General features: G+C 38.5%; 1 protein-coding gene and 1 pseudogene across 1 annotated transcript in view; one reads left to right on the top strand and one right to left on the bottom strand.

The window, feature by feature from the left end:
* The window catches only part of YME1L1 (YME1 like 1 ATPase), a 58340-nt gene that overhangs the window by 13618 nt on the left and 24194 nt on the right, over nucleotides 1-20528 (top strand). Inside the window, exons 4-8 of the mRNA XM_059661047.1 lie at nucleotides 4179-4277; nucleotides 10845-10954; nucleotides 12168-12318; nucleotides 12703-12786; nucleotides 15526-15608. Coding sequence (XP_059517030.1) covers nucleotides 4179-4277; nucleotides 10845-10954; nucleotides 12168-12318; nucleotides 12703-12786; nucleotides 15526-15608 — 527 coding nt within the window. The remainder of the gene's footprint in view (nucleotides 1-4178; nucleotides 4278-10844; nucleotides 10955-12167; nucleotides 12319-12702; nucleotides 12787-15525; nucleotides 15609-20528) is intronic.
* On the bottom strand, nucleotides 19143-19696 carry LOC132214250 (large ribosomal subunit protein uL6-like; annotated as a pseudogene).

The raw sequence follows: 20528 nt of genomic DNA, 5'->3' as shown, positions 1-20528 counted from the left end.
CTTCTCTGTCTGTGGATCTGTTCTTTTTTTAAATATATTTTTTATTGATTTTTTTTCACTGAGAGGAAGGGAGAGGGATAGAGAGTTAGAAACATTGATGAGAGAGAAGCATCGATCAGCTGCCTCCTGCTGGGAATGTGCCCGCTGGGTTACATGCCCTTGACCGTAATCGAAACTGGGACCCTTCAGTCCGCACAGGCCGACGCTCTAACCACTGAGCCAAACCAGTTAGGGCTGGATTTGTTTTTGTTCATCAGTTTTATGTTCATTATATTCCACAAATGAGTGAGATCATGTGATATTTATCTTTCTCTGACTGGCTTATTTTGCTTAGCATAATGCTCGGACCTGAAGATTTTTATGCTAAGCGAAATAAGCCAGTCAGAGAAAGACAAATAGCACATGATGTCACTTGTATGTGGAATAAAATGAACAAAATAAACTGACAAACAAAATAGGACCAGAGGCATGGATACATGGAACAGATGGACAGATCTTAGGGGGAGGGGGTTGGGGAGACTGGAAGAGATTAACCAAAGAACATATATGCATTGCCCACGGACACAAATACTAATGTGGTGAAAGCCTGAGGTGGGTCAGGGGTTGGGTGGAGGAGGCAAAATTGGGGGAAATTTGGGACGTCTGTAATAATGTCAATAATAATAAAAATATTAGCCCTAGCTCGTGTTTCTCAGTGGTTAGAGCAGGGGTGGGCAAACTTTTTGACTCGAGGGCCACAATGGGTTCTTAAACTGGACCGGAGGGCCGGAACAAAAGCATGGATGGAGTGTTTGTGTGAACTAATATAAATTCAAAGTAAACGTCATTACATAAAAGGGTACGGTCTTTTTTTTTTTAGTTTTATTCATTTCAAACGGGTCGGATCCGGCCCGCGGGCCGTAGTTTGCCCACGGCTGGGTTAGAGGGTTTCGGACCTGGTTGCAGGTTTGATCCGCAGCCTTGGTTGTGGTGTGTGGGTGGCAACCAATCGATGTGTCTCTCACATCAGTGTTTCTCTGTGTGTGTGTCTCCCTCCTTCCAGCTCCCTCCCTCTCTTCCACTCTCTAAAAATAAATGGAAAAAATATTCTTGAGTGAGGATTAACAACAACAACAACAGAACAAGAGTGAGGAGTAGATTAGGATAAAATACAATTCTGCTTCTGATTGATTAGTATTTATTTAATATCTTTAATTGCTGTTTTTTCATATGAGTGTGAGGAATAACTATTTTACTTTATTTATTTTTGGGGGGATTCTTTTTTTTTTGGTTTGTTTGTTTAAAGCAGTAGTCGCCAACCTTTTGGACCTCACGGACCACCAGTGGTAGGCGGACCGCTGGTTTAAAGTATAAGTATGTCTCCTTTTTCCCCCCCAACTGATCTCCCCACCATTCCATGTCCCCAGGACAAGCCCCCACTGTCCGTGTGTATTGGTTATGCTAATATGCATGCATACAAGTCCTTTGGTTGATCTCTTACCTGCCCCTGCCTTCTCTCTGAGGTTGGACTGTCTGTTCAGTGTTTCTTAGTCTCTGGATCTATTTTTGGTCATCAGTTTATATTGTTCATTATATCCCACATATGAGTGAGATCATGTGATATTTATCTTCTCCAACTGGCTTATTTCTCATGGCATAATGCTCTCCAGGTCTATCCATGCTGTTGCAAGTGGTAAAAGTTCCTTTTTTATAGCAGCGTAGTATTCCATTGTGTAGATGTACCACAGTTTTTTTTAAAATATATTTTATTGATTTTTTACAGAGAGGAAGGGAGAGAGATAGAGAGTTAGAAACATCGATGAGAGAGAAACATCGATCAGCTGCCTCCTGCACATCTCCCACTGGGGATATGCCCGCAACCAAGGTACATGCCCTTGACCGGAATCGAACCTGGGACCCTTCAGTCCGCAGGCCGATGCTCTATCCACTGAGCCAAACCAGTTTCGGCACCACAGTTTTTTACTCCACTCATTTGCTGCTGGGCACTTAGGCTGTTTCCAAATCTTAGCTATTATAAGTTGTGCTGCTATGAACATAGGGGTGCATATATCCTTTCTGATTGGTGTTTCTGGCTTTTTGGGATATATTCCCAGAAGTGGGATTACTGGATCGAATGCCAGTTCCATTTTTAATTTTTTCAGGAAACTCCATACTGTTCTCCACAGTGACTGCACCAGTCTGCATTCCCACCAGCAATGCACGAGGGTTCCCCTTTTCTCCACATCCTCTCCAGCACTTGTCGTTTGTTGATTTGTTGATGATAGCCATTCTGATAGGTGTGAGATGGTACCTCATTGTTGTTTTGATTTGCATTTCTCAGATGATTAGTGGCTTTGAGCATGTTTTCATGTTTCTTGGCCTTCTGTATGTCCTCTTTTGAGTGAAAAGTGTCTGTTTAGGTCCTTTGCTCATTTTTTGATTGGATTGTTTATTTTTTGTTAATTTGTATGAGTTCCCTATAAACTTTGGAGATTAAACCCTTATTTGAGATAGCATTGGTAAGTATCTTCTCCCGTACAGTGGGCTTTCTTGTTGTTTTGTTAATGGTTTCTAATTATTTCACTTTAGAGGACCAGATGAAATAATTTAAAGTCCTGTGGCCCATAGTAAGTATTCAGTAGAGTAAAATTATTATTATTATTATTTTTGTCATATTTTTACTATTATGCCCTTCTAGTTTTCTTACTTATGTATCCTTACTGCCAGCCATTTTCTAGGCTTAGGCAGACAGAGGTATTAGGAAGGGTTTTCTGACTTTAAGGGTTCTTAGAAGAATTATTGAATCCTTACTGGGATACAAGGACAGATGAGAACCATTGTTTTTGTTGTTTCTTCATAACTTTTCTGCAGGCTCATGTAAATAAAGTAGGATGGGGCCCATTAGTTAAGAATAGGACTTAGGAAGGAACCCCAAAGTATTCATGGCTTATAGCTATAGAAGAAACATTCTTTGTTCCAAATGACTATGGAAGCCTTGAGAGAGAAAGATCGCAGTATATCTGGTTTTATCACATTGTTCATTAGAGGATTTTAAATTGTCTCTAGGAAATAATGATTCTTTATCTTTTTATGTTCTTAAGTAAAAGAAACTTTAGCTAGCCCTAGCCTGTTTGGCTTAGTGGATAGAGCGTTGGCCTGCAGACTGAAAGTATCCTGGTTCAATTCCTGTCAAGGGCACATGCCCGGGTTGTGGGCTCGATACCCAGTGGGGGGCGTACAGGAGGCAGCGATCAATGATTCTCTCTCATTATTGATGTTTCTCTCCCTCTCCCTTCCTCTCTGAAATCAATAAAAATATATTTTAAGAAAGTAACTTTAGCTACACATATATGTCTTTTACCACTTAATTTGAATTTAATTTCATTGGCTGCTACATTTGTATATCAGATAACACAATTGACAAGTGATGGATAGTAAAGTGGTGAAGAACTATATTTGGACTAGTGGCCCGGTGCACGAAATTTGTTTGGGGGGAGGGGGCGGGGGGGGGGAGGGTGTCCCTCAGCCCGGCCTGCACCCTCTCCAATTTTGGACCCCTTTCACAATCTGGGACTGCTAGCTCCTAACCGCTCACCTGCCTGCCTGCCTGATCGCCCCTAAACACTCTGCCTGCTGGCCTGCTCGCCTCCAACTATCCCCCCACTGGCCTGATCACCCCCAACTGCCTCACCAGCCTGCTCACCCCCAACTGCCCCCCCCCCGCCCCCCGCCAACCTGATTGCGCCTAACTGCCCCTACTGCCGGCCTGATCACCCCCAGCTGCCCTCCCTGCTGGCCTGAATGCCCCTAACTGCCCCATTGCTGGCCTGCTCACCTCCAACTGCTCCCCCCCCCCCCGCTTGCCCCCAACTGCCCCCCCCCCCACTGGCCTGATCTCCCCCAACAGCCCTCCCCTCCTGGCCTGATCACTCCTAACCACCTCTGTCTCGGCTCTACCACAATGGCTTTGTCTGGAAGGACATCCAGAATGTCTCCCAGAAGGTCTCCTGGTCTAATTAGCATATTACCCTTTTATTAGTATAGATTAGCAGTGCTTTTAGATATATATATAAAAGTATGTACAAATGAAAGGCAAAACATATTTTGATTTTTCTAATACTTGGTAAAACTATGTTTTATATGAATTTTTTTTTATGGTTTTGTAATTAAAACATTTACTTTTTTCATTTCCCCTCTAGGTTATATTGATGTATTTAGTTCTTTACGTTCCTCTTGCTTGTACAGACAACATTCAAGAACTTTGAAGAGCATTTGTTCAGATCTTCAGTACTGGCCAGGTATGAAGCAATGACTTTATTTATTTTGGAAAAAATAGATGTATTTAATAAATTCTGATGTGTCTTTCTTAATGATGCTAACTATTGAAAGCATTCATTTGTAGCACACAGTAAAACTTAATAGAGTATTTGTTATTTAGTTTGGGTATATCTATTGAAAATATAAAGTAGGAGCTAAATTTTGAATGTGATAAATGCCATAGTAAATCATAGCCTAGGGTACACTTGCTTCAAAATGACTAAGCACATTTGTTTACTTTCCCTCATTTTCAAAATACTAATGCAAGACAGAAAAAAATAGAAAAAGGAGAAAGAAGTTAGGGCAAGAAGAGGGATTTCATAAATGTGTCAGAAATTTGAGCACTTTACATACATCTATAATAATAAAAGCATAATATGCTAATTAGACCAGATGCCTGAACGATCTTCCAGATGAAGCTGGGGCTGCGAGGGCCGAGCCCCTTGTATGAATTTTGTGCATTGGGCCTCTAGTAGTTTATGAAGTAGATGGCATCAAATTGCTAGCAAAATCAAATATGCATTTATTCATATTTATTGGTTATCATATGATAACATTATATCAGGCAATAGTGATGGATTTTAGGTCACAGTAATAAATAAAAATGACAGATGCTATCTACCTTTATGGAACTCAGATTGATATAAGAGGTCTATACTATTTCCAGTGGAACTTAGTAAAACCCCCAAAGTTCTAATCATCATCAACACTAATAAAAGAGAAAAATGGTAATTGGCGTACGACGATACCCTTTTCATTGGCTAATCAGGGCTATATGCAAATTAACTGCCAACTAAGATTGGCAGTTAACTGCCAACTAAGATTGGCAGTTAACTGCCAACAAGATGGCGGTTAATTTGCATATGTAGGCACAATGCAGGGAGGCGAAAGGGAAAGCAGGAAGAAGCCCCCTGCCACTGACAGTGATTGGAAACCTAGGGGGGAGCTAAGAGCTGCCCCCCCAGCCATGATCGGAGAATCAGGTGCCTTTTCCGCCCTGACCAGTGATAGCAGGAAGTAGGGGTGGAGCCAGCAATGGGAGCTGGGCACGGTCGAAGCTGGCAGTCCCAGGAGCTAGGGGTCCCTTGCCTGGGCCTAAAGCGAAGCCCACGATCGTGGGGCCGCTGCAGCTGCGGGTCCCCGCTGCCCGGGCCGGACACCTAGGCCAGAGGCGTCAGGCCTGGGCAAGGGGCCGATCCTGCGATTGGAGGGTGATGGGGGTCAACGCCTGAGGGCTCCCAGTATGTGAGAGGGGGCAGGCTGGGCTGAGGGACACTCCCCCCCGCCCCACACCCAGTGCACGAATTTCGTGCACCGGGCCCCTAGTAAAGTATAATGGGCTCTTGGATGGTTGATATAGTAAACAGTTGAAAGATATCAAGAAATGGGCCAATCGCAGAGCAGATATAGCTTTTAAATTTTAGGCTACAATTGGCAAGAAACACCTTTGCAATATAGGTGTGTGTTTGTGTGTGTGTGTGTGTGTATGTGTGTGTGTGTGTGTGTGTTGAGAAGAGTTTGTCTTTGAAGACTCCTGGTTTGAACTCTGATGTTGAAGAGAGAAACAACAGTAATACTCCAGATTGCTTTTGGACTTGAATCATACACTGAAGGCATCCTGCTGATTCACCATAAGTCTATATTTTATAGTCTAAATGCATTTACAACCTTGGTAGGTTTGAAGAAACCTATCAATGAATTAGCAAGACTCTCCACATATTTGAGGAAAGCTTGCAGCATTAAAGAGATACATGAAGTTGAGTAACAAGATCAGTAATCCTCTGAAGAAATTGTTAATGCAGAAGACAGAAATATACTTAAGAGTGATATATTTTTAAATATTTATGGATACCAAAATTATTAGGGTAGAAGTATTACTTCATTTTCAAAACATTTATAACTCAGAGGTCAGGGTCTCTAATCATACAACAAAACTGAAATCAAATAACAGAAAGGATAGTTAAAAAATATCCTAAATAACCCTGGCTGGCTTGGCTCAGTGGATAGAGCGTCAGCCTGCAGACTGAAGGGTCCCAGGTTCGATTCCAGCCAAGGGCACATGCCTGGGTTGCAGGCTCGTTCCCCAGTAGGGGGTGTGCAGGAGGCAGCCGATCAATGATTCTCATCATGGATGTTTCTGTTTCTCCTTCTCCCTTCCTCTCTGAAATCAATAAAGAAATACATATTTTTTTAAAAAATAACCTAAATATTTGGAAATTTAAAGATACTTTTCTGAGTTTCTTGTAACTGAAGGGAAATATCAAAATCAAAACAAATGACAAACAATTAGTAATGAACCACAATGAAAATCTGCATATCAAAATGTTTGGGTTGGTGACATACTGATGTATCTAGCATTATATAAGCTATTAGGAAATGAGGATGGGAAATAAATCGATTAACAATCATTTTGAGAATGTTTTAAATATGAGAAATTAATATAGACAAAACAGACATGAAATTAAGTGAATATAACAGCAAGAACATTTTACTTAATGAAATCAAGAACAGCCCTAGCTAGTTTTGCTCAGTGGTCAGAGTGTTGGCTCTGTGGACTGAAGGGTCCCAAGTTTGAATCTTGGCCCTGGTCAGGACGTGTTTGGCTAGCAACCAATTGATGTCTCTCTCTCTCTCTCTCTCTCTCTCTCTCTCTCTCTCTCTCTCTCTCTTCTCTCTCTCTCTTTCCTCCCCCCTTTCATTCTCTCTAAAAATCAATGGAAAAATATCTTCCCTTGAGTAAAGATTAAAACAATGAATGAATGAAGGATTGAAAGAATGAATGAACAAACGAACGAGCCAAAAACAAATTTACTTTGAAAAAAAATTAAGAAAATGGAACAGACAAATCTGTCTAAGAAACAGTAAGGAAATACGAACAGTATTAGAACTGAAAAGTGAGACCTGCCACAGATAATCCTGTATAATAAAAGGCTAATATGCAAATCAACTGGATGGTGGAACAACCGGTGGCTGTGACATGCACTGACCACCAGGGGTCAGGCGGTCAATACAGGAGTTGCCCCCTGGTGGTCAGTGTGCTCCCACAGGGGCAGCTCCGCTCAGCCTGAAGCCTGCCTCCCTATCAGTCGGACATCCCCCTAGGGCTCCCAGACTGCAAGAGGGCACAGGCTGGGCTGAGGGGACCCCCCCTGCCCCTCTAGTGCATGAATTTCATGCACCGGCCCTCTAGTGAAGATTATAAAATTATAAGAATGTTCAGAAAGAGAAAGACAAATACTTATGATTTCACTCATGTGGAATCTTGAAAAACAAACAATGCAAAAACTCATAGATACAGAGCAGATAAGGAAGGGAATTGGGAAATAGGCAAAAAATGGTGAAGAGGGTCAATTGCATGGTGATAGTAACTAGGTTTTGGGGGCTGATAATTTTATAGTATGTACAGAAGTCAAATTATAATGTGCACCTGAAATTTATATAATAAAAAATAAAAAAGTTATAAGATGCTGTGTATAGTTTTATATTGTAAATAAAAATGTGCTTGAACATAATTATTCAAGCTATAAATTAGCAAAATTGACACAATAAGAGATAAGACAATACCATAAAAATGGAAAAGTAACAGTTTTGAAATACAGTTCCTTTGCCCCAAAGCACTAGGCTGGGATGGTTTTATGGTTATATTCTGTTTTCTAGGATTAGCAGACTCCTGCTATTTAAAACTATTTTATTAATAAGGAAAAGATAAAATAGGCTTCCCTGTTTATTTTATGAAATGACTGATACTAAAATATTAGCAACAAAAAAATACAAAGGATCGATTTAGCTTAATAATATAGATACGGAAACCGTAAAATCTGAAAAAGCAAGTTTACAATGTGCTAAAAATTGTGATTAAGGAGTAAAAGAGAGAAGAAAAGCAATGTTATTTCAGTGTATGATAAAAAGCTGTGTGATATATTTTAATTGTTGTGCTTCCTAAAGATTCTTAAAAAGTTAGAGTATAAATTTTAATTTCTTAAGGATAGCTCTTGGATCTCATTATTATTAGAAACAAGGTGTGTAATATCCTGTGTGCAGCAGTAATTTGGAGGTTCTGAGCAATGTTATTAAAAAGAAAAAGAAGGGAATTATATATAAGCTAAAAGAAGGGGCCCCTAGCCGCTTTGGTTCAGTGGATGAAGCATCTGCCTGCTGACCAAAAGGGTCCTGGGTTCGATTCTGGTCAAGGGCATGTACCTCGGTTTCAGGCTCCTCGCTGGCCCGGGTCCTGGTCAGGGCGCATGCAGGAGGCAATCAATTGATGTGTTTCTCTCACATCAATATTTCTCCCTGTCTTTCCCTCTTTCTTCCCCTCTCTCTAAAAATCAATGGAAAAATATCTTCAGCTGATTTAAAAAAAGGGGGAGCAGAATTATAATTTTAGGTAAGATGCTTGTTTATCAGGATATTCAAGAAAATCAACTGAAAGGCTGTTCAAGTAGTACGAGTTCATTACGTAGATACCATGTAAGATAAATGCATAAATATCAATAGTTATTTTAGCAATAGAGTTTATTTACAGTTTTTTCAAAACCCATTAAATATTTTATCCTGACAAGAAACATGAAATATAATGTATACACATATTATGTGTGTGTGTGTGTGTGTGTATGTGTGTGTAGAAAACTTCGCTGAAAGAAGTAAAGGAAGAGCTGAGTAAAATACAAAGAAAAATACCATAATCCTTTATAGAAGGACTTAGTATTATAACAATATCAATTCACACCTACATTTATCAATTCAGTACAATTCTAGTAAAGACTTCTTATGAAAATTAAGAAGTTGATTTTAAACTTGGATGTAAAACAAAACAAAACAGAATCTGATTTTTTTCTTACATTAAAACAAAAGTTCTAAGTAGGTAAAGGTCTGACAAAAAAAATCAAAGTATTAGATGAAGTTAGTAGACTACCTTTAAAATCATAGTTTGGGTGTTTGAAAGAGCAATAATTTTCAAGTTATTAAAGTGAGAACCTTCAATATCTGATTTCTTTTGTGGGCTTACTAATTTTCTCCATTTTTCTACTTATGATAAAGCACAGTACAGAAGCTCTGCTAGTGTGGCTTAGTGATTGAGCATTGACCTGTGAACCAGGAGGTCATGGTTCAGTTCCTAGTCAGGGCACATGTCCAGGCTGTGGGCTTCATCGCCTGTGGGGGGCGTGCAGGAGGCAGCCAATCAATGATTCTATCTCATTATTCATGTTTCTACCTCTCTCTCCTTCTTCCATCTTCCTTCCTCTCTGAAATTAATAAAAAGTACAATGCAAAAAAACTACAGATTAAAAGATAGGGCTACATTAATTTTATAAATTACTGTATCAATTAAGAGACAAAGACATTAAAATAAATGTATGAAATAAATATAACTGAAGGGTAGTATACATGACATCCATATTCTGCAAGTGAAAATATGTGCACAGGCCATGCATGAGTAGTCAATTTACTAAAGAAATAAAAATAATAAAAATAATTTTTTTTCCAAATTTTACTCTCACTTCTATTCCAAGATGCAAATTAAAACAAAACACTACTTTTTGTCCATCAGATTTGCACAAATTAACAAGATTTATATTACCCATTGTTGTAAAGGCTGTGGAGAAAAGGATAATCATATTCATTGGTGGGTGTATAAATTGATAATAGCTTTCTAGAGGGCAATTTCTTAAGTGTTAAACCATGTAAATCTTACAATTTTACTATTAGGATTTTTGTCTGCATGTGCTGTAAGAAAATAGGCATAAGAATTTTACTGCAGCATTATTTTTAGCAATAAAAAATAGGAAGCGCCTTAGCTGGTTTGCTCATTGGATAGAGTGTTGGCCTGAAGACTGAAGGGTCCAGGGTTCGATTCCAGTCAAGAGTACATGCCCAGATTTCGGGCTGGATCCCCAGTAGGGGGTATGCAGGAGGCAGCCAGTCAGTGGTTCTCTCTCATCATTGATGTTTCTATCTCTCTCTTCCTCTCCCTTCCTGTCTGAAATCAATAAAAATGTATTTTTTTAAAAAAATAGGAAGCAACTAATGTCTGGAGTAGAGAAATGGTTAAATAAATTGCTTTATCCAGATAAAAAATTGGAAAACTATAAACAGCCATTAAGCTGAATGTACTGTCTGACCTATTTTGAAAATGTCCATGATATATTAAGTGAAAGAAAACAATGGCAGAAAGGTATATACTATTTTTATAGAAAGAACATGTATTTAAACACATAGAAGTATAGTCATGGAATTGTTAACCAAAACTGGTTACTTATAGGAAGTAGGAGTGGGATTTGAGGAATTAGGAGACACTGATTTTTATTTGATATGCATCTGTTTTTTGTTTTTTACATTTTTAAATTACCAAAATAAAAGTAAAGTCGATTATATAGATCGATCCATTATAATGACAAGTGTGTTGAAGTGTCAGGGAAAGAACTATTAAAAAATAAGATGAAGACCTAGGATGTACAGGTCTGGTGTCAGCATTTTGAATCTTAGGCATAATTCTCTTCTTGTACAAAATGTACAATGAAAAGTAAATGTGACACTGTTTCATTCAGTTTTCATACAGTCTCGGAGTTTTAAAACGTTAAAATCAAGGACACGACGTCTGCAGTCCACCTCTGAAAGATTAGCAGAAACACAGTATATAGCACCATCATTTGTGAAGGTAATTTAAACCATTTTTGTTTGTTTGTTTGTTTGTTTGAAAGAGCAATAATTTTGAAGTTATTAAAATGAGAACCTTCAATATCTGAGTTCTTTTGCAGGCTTATTAATTTTCTCCATTTTTCTACTTATAAAGGATGAATATCCTATGTAATCCTAACTACAACTCTTCTGGGTGTCAGACTTATCTCTCCACTGGCCTTAGACATCTCTATTTCTTCTCCCTACCAACCTATACCTGCTTATGAGTAGCATCCACTCAAGCTAGTAGCCTGCTGATCAACTTTGATGTGTCCATCTTTTATCTCCCACATCTATTAATCACTAAGTCCTATTGATCATTTAAATCCTGTTGATCCAACCCAGCTTCTTAAATCTCTTTTTTATCCCCTCCCAGTTCTATTGCATAGACTATTACAGTAATCTAGGCAAGAAATGGTTACAGGGACTCAGGTAGTCTCCATGCCTTTAGTTTTACTACCTTCAGTTTCGCCTCCAGACTGCCACCCACCAGTCTGTCTAAAATGTATTACATGTCATAATTGTATTCCCCTGCTTTATTGTTACCTGCCATGAAACACAAGGCATGTTATTGTTTGTTCTCTTGCTTACATTTTTTGTTCTCATCTCTCAATGTGTAACCCCCTCTGTATCCCTACTTTCCTCTTCTTTTGCATTTTGAAGTCCTGTCACATAATCTTGTAGTTCTGCAGCTCTAAAGACTGTTGTTTCATGCCTTTTTAGATTGTCCATGCTGTTTGTTCTCTGTGGCTAAGATATCCCATTCTCTGAAAGGCCTTCCTTGACTTCCTTAGGTAGCATTTAGTTTACCACCATACCTAGTGCTTCTGATATAATGTCAAAACTTTATATATCTCTCCCCAATAGATGGAAAGCATTCAGATAATTGTTTATTCATCAAAGGAGTTTGAACATCAAGCAATTAGAACCCTAAGTCAACCAATTTTAAGTATAGTGTTTTTACAGAGAATTTCTTGATTGACATAGGTATAGATAGGATCCACTGTTAGTTTCCTAGCCATTGACTAAGTAATTTATTTTTGAGTTTTTATAAAATTTGTCACACTAACAATAAGATTAAAAAATTCTAGAATTTCAATAAATTTTTGAGTGTGTGAGTGGTCAGAATATTTCTGGGGAGTGTTACTACCTTTTACAGTTAGTTAATACTAATGAATTGCTTGTGTATTTAGGGATTTCTTTTGCGGGACAGGGGATCAGATGTTGAGACTTTGGACAAACTCATGAAAACCAAAAACATACCTGAAGCTCACCAAGATGCATTTAAAACTGGTTTTGCAGAGGGTTTTCTGAAAGCTCAAGCACTAACACAAAAAACCAATGGTAAGCTAATTTGACATTCATGTTTGAAGAGAGTATATGAAAGGAAGTCAAAGTTCTACCTTCAAGTGATTATGAATAACTTTTCTACTACTTATCCAATTTTTAATTGTTTATATTGTATTATGTTTATAACTGAAGTTGTGCAGAAATGGAAATATCTGCTAGTATTTTCCCTTTCTCAACTGAGAAACCAAAGTCAAGGCTTTATGAAGTTTTTGGTAGCAGGGTGCTAAAAGGAAATTATGGCAATTATGCAAAAGAACACCAGGTCCCAAAAGTGTGTGATGAAATATGATTACCATCAGTAACCTAATGTTTGCATCTCATTGAGCTGTCATTTCTCATTGATATCATTTGATTTACGGCTTTTTCTTTCTTCCCCAGATTCTCTAAGACGAACTCGTCTGATTCTCTTTGTTCTGCTGCTATTAGGCATTTATGGACTTTTAAAAAACCCATTTTTATCTGGTAAAGTTTCTTTTTATTTATCTGATGTACTACTTTAATCTTAAAAAATATTTCACATACTCATTTCTTTTTCATAGTCTATTTAATATTTAAGACTTAAAGAAAGAAAACTTTACATTGATTTGTGGATTATAAGAAAAGTTTCTCTAGGCACTGTACAAATTCAAGTTTTGTGCATTTTGAGAAAATAATGTTTTGTGAAAGTTCCAAGGATTGTGTTAAAGTGAAAATGTTATTTCAGCTTCTAGTAGTGATAGTGGTTGGTTTCCTAGATTTTAACCCTCACAGAGGTTCACTATTGTTTGGTTTTTTTTAAAGAGAGGAAGAAGAAGGGAGACAGAGAGAAAGAGAGAGAGAGAAAGAGAGAAAACATCGATCAGTTGCCTCCTGTGTATACACACCTCTACTAGGGATTGAAACTGCAGCCTAGGTATGTGCCCTTACCGGGAAACAAACCCTAAACTTTTTGATGTATGGGATGATGCTCCAACCAACTGAGCCACCTGGCCAGGGATGTCTATACCAGTCCAATTATTAAGTTAAAAAAACATGCAGCAGAATTTTATAATAGCAGTACAAAGTGATACAATTATTTTAAAGACAAATTAATGAGTTGAATGAATTAAAAATTACTTTATATAAAATTAAATGTGTCCTATAGTTTTTTAGTTTCCCAATCTAAAATGAAGTAATAATGTGAGGTTTAAGTGGCTCTAATTGCTTTTTCAACTACTATTTTTACTTTCTTCGTGATTACCTTGAGAGAAAAAAAACTGATGTATTATTAAGAACATCAGTTGATTTGGATCAGGACTTCATCCTAGAACTTGCATGTAGCCTGAGATATTTTTAAAGTTTTTTGTGTGACATGAAACCTGAGATGGGGTTTTTGACATCCAGAAATTGCTTTTACATCTAGATTCACCATCTCATGCTTCCTTCTGTTTTAAAAAAAGAACCAGTGTCCGGCTGGTGTGGCTCAGTGGTTGAACGTTGACCTGTGAACCAGGAGGTCGAGGTTTGATTCCCAGTCAGGTCACAAGCCTGGGTTGTGGGTTCTATCTCTCTCTCTGTCTCCCTCTCCCTTCCTCTCTGAAATCAGTAAAATAATATACAGGAATATTTTTTTAAAAACCCAGTATAGGATAATAGAGTGGGTTGTTAGAGGGAGAGATGGCTTGACCTCTGATTTTTTTTTTTTAATTAATGGCTTACATTAAGCAAAACACGTTACAGTATGAAATGCACTGCCTTAGGGTAATAACTCTAATTTTTTATTAGGTCCAACTGGTTCTGCTGCAAATTTATTAAAGTCTTTTTTTATATATATATATATATTTTATTGATTTTTTTACAGAGAGGAAGGGAGAGGGATAGAGAGTTAGAAACATCGATGATGAGAGAAACATCGATCAGCTGCCTCCTGCACATCTCCTACTGGGGATGTGCCCGCAACCCAGGTACATGCCCTTGACCGGAATCGAACCTGGGACCTTTCAGACCGCAGGCCGACGCTCTATCCACTGAGCCAAACCGGTTTCGGCAATTTATTAAAGTCTTAAAAAGTAATTTAGTGGGCTAAACTAATTATGTGTATTCTAGAATTACTATTTTAAATCTGCTCTCCCGACTTGTATGCTCTTGATTTGCTAAGTATTTCTTGTTAATCCTAAGTTTTTGCCTGCTCACTTTTGGCTTTTATATTTCAGTATCCTAAAGATAATATTTGTGACTTATTTTGAGGAAATTAGAAATTACTTAGTTTACTCATTTATATCTGTCTAGTCTGGAAGTTTACCAAAGGGGGAGAAGTTTAAGAAAGCTTTTTGTTGCCTAGTTGATTTGTTTGTTCCCCATAGTTGATCCCAGATATTTTACTATTCTATCAAACTTTTACTATCTGTTTTTAAAAAATATATTTTTATTGATTTCAGAGAGGCGGGGAGAGGGAGAGAGAGATAGAAACATCAGTGGTGAGAAAAAATCATTGATTGGCTGCCTCTTGCATGTCTCCTACTGGGGATCTAGCCTGCAACTCCGGGCATGTGCCCTTGATCTGAATCAAACCCAGGACCCTTTAGTCCATAGGTGGATGCACTGAGCCGAACCAACTAGGGCTTTTACTACCTTTCTTATTCTTAGTGATATCATTATTGATAAGTCATCTAACAGCATATAATAATAGTTGTCAGAGGAAGAAGGCTGTTTAAAAAGTGCAAGTGTTAAGTTTCACTTTTTTATTTTTAAATGCCTAGATTTGTATGTTTTGTTATGGCAAAATATTTCAAAGTGTAGATCCCTGACTGGTTGTATCACAATAACTGAAAATGATTGTTAAAAATGCAAACTCTACAGTGCCCTTTTCCTAAATCTACAAACCAGAACTTCTGTGCCATGGCCTGAGAACCTGCATTAACATACTTCAAGTGATGTTTATGCATTCTGTGGAGTTTGAGAACCATTGATTTAAGATTTCTGTCATTGGCTATTACAAGGAGAAGAGAAATATAATCCTTAATTTTAATTGGAAAATACAATGATGTAATTTCAGCGTGAGTCATTTATTCCTTGAATATGGTCCACAAATCCAAAAAACCTAGTGTTTACTCCTCACTCTAATTTAGTGTATGTGAAGTTAGATATATAATTTGTCGGGGCTTTGCTTTCTTGCTTAGGAAAAAATAAGGTGGTTGGAATTATATGAATTTTTTAAACATATGAACATTTTCTTTCTTTTAGTCCGTTTCCGGACAACAACGGGGCTTGATTCTGCAGTAGATCCTGTCCAGATGAAAAATGTCACCTTTGAGCATGTTAAAGGAGTAAGTTAAAAAGTTTACCTTCACCTCTTTAAACATTAACTGTATAAGGTCAATATTTTATTTTAAAGGTGTGAATAATAGAAAATATACATATTGGTCTCTGCACCCAGTACCTGGAGCAGAGCTCCTAAAACACGTATAATTTCCTATGTGATGAGAGAACTGGAAGCATCTTTTGTTCAACTATTTGGCCTTAGAGCACTATTCCTGACACAGAGCTTCTAAGTCCCTTGGAATTTCTTGGATGATAAGGAGGGTCTTCTCTCCTAATGAGGTGTCTGTTGGTGGGCGATGAGGGCTGGTTACCGGAAAGACCAAGCCATCATTAGAAGCTTGGAGTGCATAGATCTAATCCTTGAGTGAATAGAATGGTTCACTGCTAGTTCATAGGCAATTAATTAAATCATTGGCTTGACAAATAATTAATGGTATCTTTTAAGTGCCAGTCCCTGTTCTATGTACTGGGATAGAAGAACTGAAAAAAGTCTCTGCTCTCATGGAGTTTTAATTCTAACAGGAATTAGACAAGGATATATGGTATATAACAGGGGTGGGCAAACTTTTTGACTCGAGGGCCACAATGGATTCTTAAACTGGACCGGAGGGCCGGAACAAAAGCATGGATGGAGTGTTTGTGTGAACTAATAGAAATTCAAAGTAAACATCATTACATAAAAGGGTACGGTCTTTTTTTTTTTTTTTTTAGTTTTATATATTTCAAACAGGCCGGATCTGGCCCGCGGGCCGTAGTTTGCCCACGGCTGGTCTAGTTTCTCCCCGTAGGAGTCTGGGTCCCCAGAGACTCGCCCGGAACTGGAATTCAGAGCAGTCGGGAGCGTGTGACTCCCTCCCGATTGAAAAAGACAACCACGTCCTCAGTTGCCAGCCGTTTCCACGTGCGCCTCCGTACCTCTGCACTTTACTTCCACACCTCCTCTGAGTCTCAGTGTGCTTTTCTCTTTCCTTCTAGTTGTAGTATTTCCACTCAGCCAGCCTTCCTGTGGTTCTGGATGATGTCTGTTTTGTCTTTTAGTTGTATTTTTGAAGTGGTTGTGCGAGGCAGCAATTTCCGGTGTTTACCTATGCCACCATCTTGGTTTCTCCTGTTTTTAAGTTTTTATCATGCTGTTTTGATTACTGTAGCCTTGTAGTATAATTTGATATCAGGTAGTGTGATATCTCCAATTTTTTCTTAAGATTGCTGTGGCTGTTAAGGGTCTTTTGTGGTTCTATATAAATTTTTGTAGTATTCTAGTTCTGTGAAATATGCCACTGATAGGAATTGTGTTGAATCTATAGGTTATTTTGGGTAGTTGGACATTTTATTTATGTTAATTTTTCCTATCCATGAGCCTGGTATATGCTTCCATTTAATTGTCTCTTCTTCAATTTGTTTTTTTTTTTTATTTCTTTAATTTCTTTTTTATTTTTTTAAGACAGGGAAAGGGAGAGAGAGAAACATTATTGTGAGAGAGAAAACATCAATTGGTTGCCTCCCATCCATACATACCCCAAGTGAGGATTGAAACTGCACCCTGGGTATGTATCCTGACTGGGAATCAAATCCACGACCCTTTGGTCCAGGGCTGAATACTCCATCCACCTAAGCCACCCAGACCAGGGCAGATTCTTTCTTTAGTATCTTATAATTTTCCAAATACAGATCTTTTACGTCCTTGGTTAAATTTATTTGAGGGTTTTTTGTTTTTGTTTTTGTTTATGGAGTTCTAAATCAGGGGGATTGTTTTCTTCTTCTTCTTCTTTTTTTTCTTTTTTAAATTCTCACCTAAGGATATTTTTTCCATTGATTTTTTAGAGAAAGTGGAAGGAAAGAAGTGGGGCGGGGGGGGGGGTGGGGAGAGCAAAACATAGATGTGAGAGAGACACATCAATTGGTTGCCTCCCACATGTGCCCTACTGGAGCCAGGAATCAAATCTGCAACTCAGGCATGTGCCCTTGACTATGAATTGGACCTGCGACTCTTCAGTGCTCAGGATGGTGCTGTAATCATTGAACCAAACCAGCTCAGTTGTTGAGCATCAACCTATGAACCAGGAGGTCACCATTTGATTCCCAGCCAGCGTATATACTTGGGATGTTCAGGAGGAATGCAGGAGGCAGCCAATTTATTATTCTCATCATTGATGTTTCTATCTCTCTCTCCCTCTCCCTTTCTTTCCTAAAATCAATAAAAGCGTATCTTTTTAAAAAATGCAACCAATTTCTGAATACTTACTTTGTATCTTGCTGCTTTGCTGAATTCATTTATCTTTAGGGTTCTCTATATACAATATCATGCCATCTGCAAATAATGACATTTTTACTTCTTCCTTTCCAATTTAGATACCTTTTATTTCTTCTTTTTGATTGCTGTGGCTATGTTGAGTAAGAATGGTGAAAGTGGACACTCCTCTCTTGTTACTGATCTTAAAGCAAACACTCAGTATTTCCCTGTTGAATATGATGTTAGTTGTGGGTATGTCATATTATTATGTTGAGGTATGTTCCCTCTATTCTTACCTTTCTGATAGATTTTGTTATAAATGGGTGCTGGATTTTGTCAATATGCTTATTCTGCATTTATTGATATGATCTTATGATTCTTACCCATTTTATTTATGAGATGTATCACATTAATTGCTTTGGGGATACTGTATGAACCTTGTACCCCAGGAATAAATCTCACTTGATCATGATGTATAATCTTTTTATGTATTGCTGAATTTGGTTTACTAATATTTTGCTGAGGATTTCTGCATCTATGTTCATCAGGGATATTGGCCTATCACTTTATTTCTTTGTAATGTCTTTTTCTGGTTTTGGAATCAGAATAATGCTGACCTCATAAGATGGCATGAGAGTCTTTCCTCCTCCTGAAAATATTAGAATAGTTTGAGGAGGATAGGTGTTAGTTCTTCTTTGAATATTTAGTAAAATTTACCTTTGAAGACATTTGGTTAAGAACCTTTTTTTTCTCTTAATTTATTGATTTGAGAGTTGAGAGAGAGAGATGGGGGGAAGAAGGAAGGGAGAGAGAGGGAGAGAGAGACAGAAACATTGATTTGTTTTTCCACGTATGCATGTACTCATTGGTTGATTCTTATTTTCGTTTTGTTAATTCTCACCCAAGGATATTTTTCTATTGATTTTTAGAGAGAGTGGAAAGGAAGGGGAGAGACAGAAAGGGAAAAACATTGATGTGAGAGAGACACATCTATTGCTTGCCTCCCACATGCACCCTTCACAAGAATTGAACCCAGGACCCTTCAGTCTAAGGGCTGACCTCCAAGCACTGAGCCAACCAGCTAGGGCCATTGGTTGATTCTTCTATGGGCCCTGACTGAGGATTGAACTTACAACCTTGGCATATCTGCTTGATGCTCTAACCAGTCAGGCCTAGAACCCTTGTTTTCTTGGAGAGTTTTCTTTCCCTCCAAATCAAAACATGGCTTTTTTGCATATTTAAAATGTCACAAATAAGTCTGAAGAATGATTGGGCATCTTGCTGTTTCTATAGCTGGACAACGTAGGTCTTATTCATCAGCCTGCTTAACTGTTCCTTTTTCAGAAATAGATATCATCCCAAATTTTCTATATCCTTGTTTTTAACTGTTGTGACTTGCTGAATCAAAGCAGCTGAAATTCATTGTCATGTCTATTAAAAATTAACTCATTTTTCTGGACTTGAGTTACTGAACAAGCAACACCTGACCTCATCTGAAACCTGTGGATTTAGTTTTTGCCCAAGAAATTTCTGATTCCAGTAAGAGAACCATTCTCCTGAATAACGACATTGATGGAGAAGTGAACATACACAAACCTCAACCTTGTAATGGAAGCCCATTGTAATACCCTTGATCATGTTCTGTACATGACTGCAGATTGTGTGAATGGTGGCCAGTTCCTTTCTATTTTCCACCATCTGTAAGCCTGGAGCCTCTTCTTTTTCTTCCCAAGGAGACTGTATTCTAGATTGATATGGTTGAAGTTCCTCACAGGGTGCCTCTGGGGCTTTTCACAGTCCCTTCAGAGTGGTGTGGACATTTTCTGGAATGTCAACAGTCAGATTGCTGACAACGGTCTTCATCCTCATAGTAGATGCACAAAGAGAGTGTTGGAAGTTTTTCGATTACTTCTTTGATTTCATTGGTTTAATTGGTCTGTTCAGATTTTCTGTTTCCCTTTATGACTCCAGTCCAACCCCAGCAGCTGTTCTCTGGTAGAGACCAAGGTGATTGCCATGTTTGTGCACTGACCCTTTAAGAGTGTTCCCACTGCTCACCATGGTGTGTGGAATCCTGCTGATTTTCACAGCCACATACCGTGTGGGCTCTAGTGCTTTGGGCTAGGTAACCTGGCATGGGGCTGATGCTTCTCTAAGGGAACTCTCACCCAAAATAACCCAAAGGATTCTCACCCACCGCACATGCCCTTCCTACCTGTTTCGATGCGGATTCCTCTGTAAATTCTTAGTTATAAGCCTTCTGTTCAGCTAGTGGACAGATGAGTATTCAAGTTGATTGTTCCGTACTTTAGTCACTACTCTGATATGGTCCTGGGAAGAGGTGAGTGTAACTTCCATCTATTCTGCCATTTTCAAAATTTCTAAAGGTGACCTTTTTTTTTTTTTTTGTACTGATTTCAGAGAGGAAGGAGAGGGAGAGAGAGATAGAAACATCAATGATGAGAACCATTGATTGGCTTCCTCCTGCACGCCCCCTCATGGGGATTGAGCCACAACCCGGGCAATGTGCTCTTGACCAGAATTGAACCCAGGACCCTTCAGTCCCCAGGCCAACACTATTCACTGAGCCAAACCAGCTAGGGCCTAAAGGTCACAATTTTAATTGGGGTGTTCAGGGAATGATTAACTGAGATGGTGACACATAAGTGAAGATTAGAAGAAGATGGGGAAAGCC

The sequence above is a fragment of the Myotis daubentonii genome, chromosome 1 (genome assembly GCF_963259705.1).
Source record: "Myotis daubentonii chromosome 1, mMyoDau2.1, whole genome shotgun sequence".
NCBI lineage: Eukaryota > Metazoa > Chordata > Mammalia > Chiroptera > Vespertilionidae > Myotis > Myotis daubentonii.
Note: the sequence above shows the minus strand (reverse complement) of the source record. Positions and strands in the feature narration are given on the sequence as shown.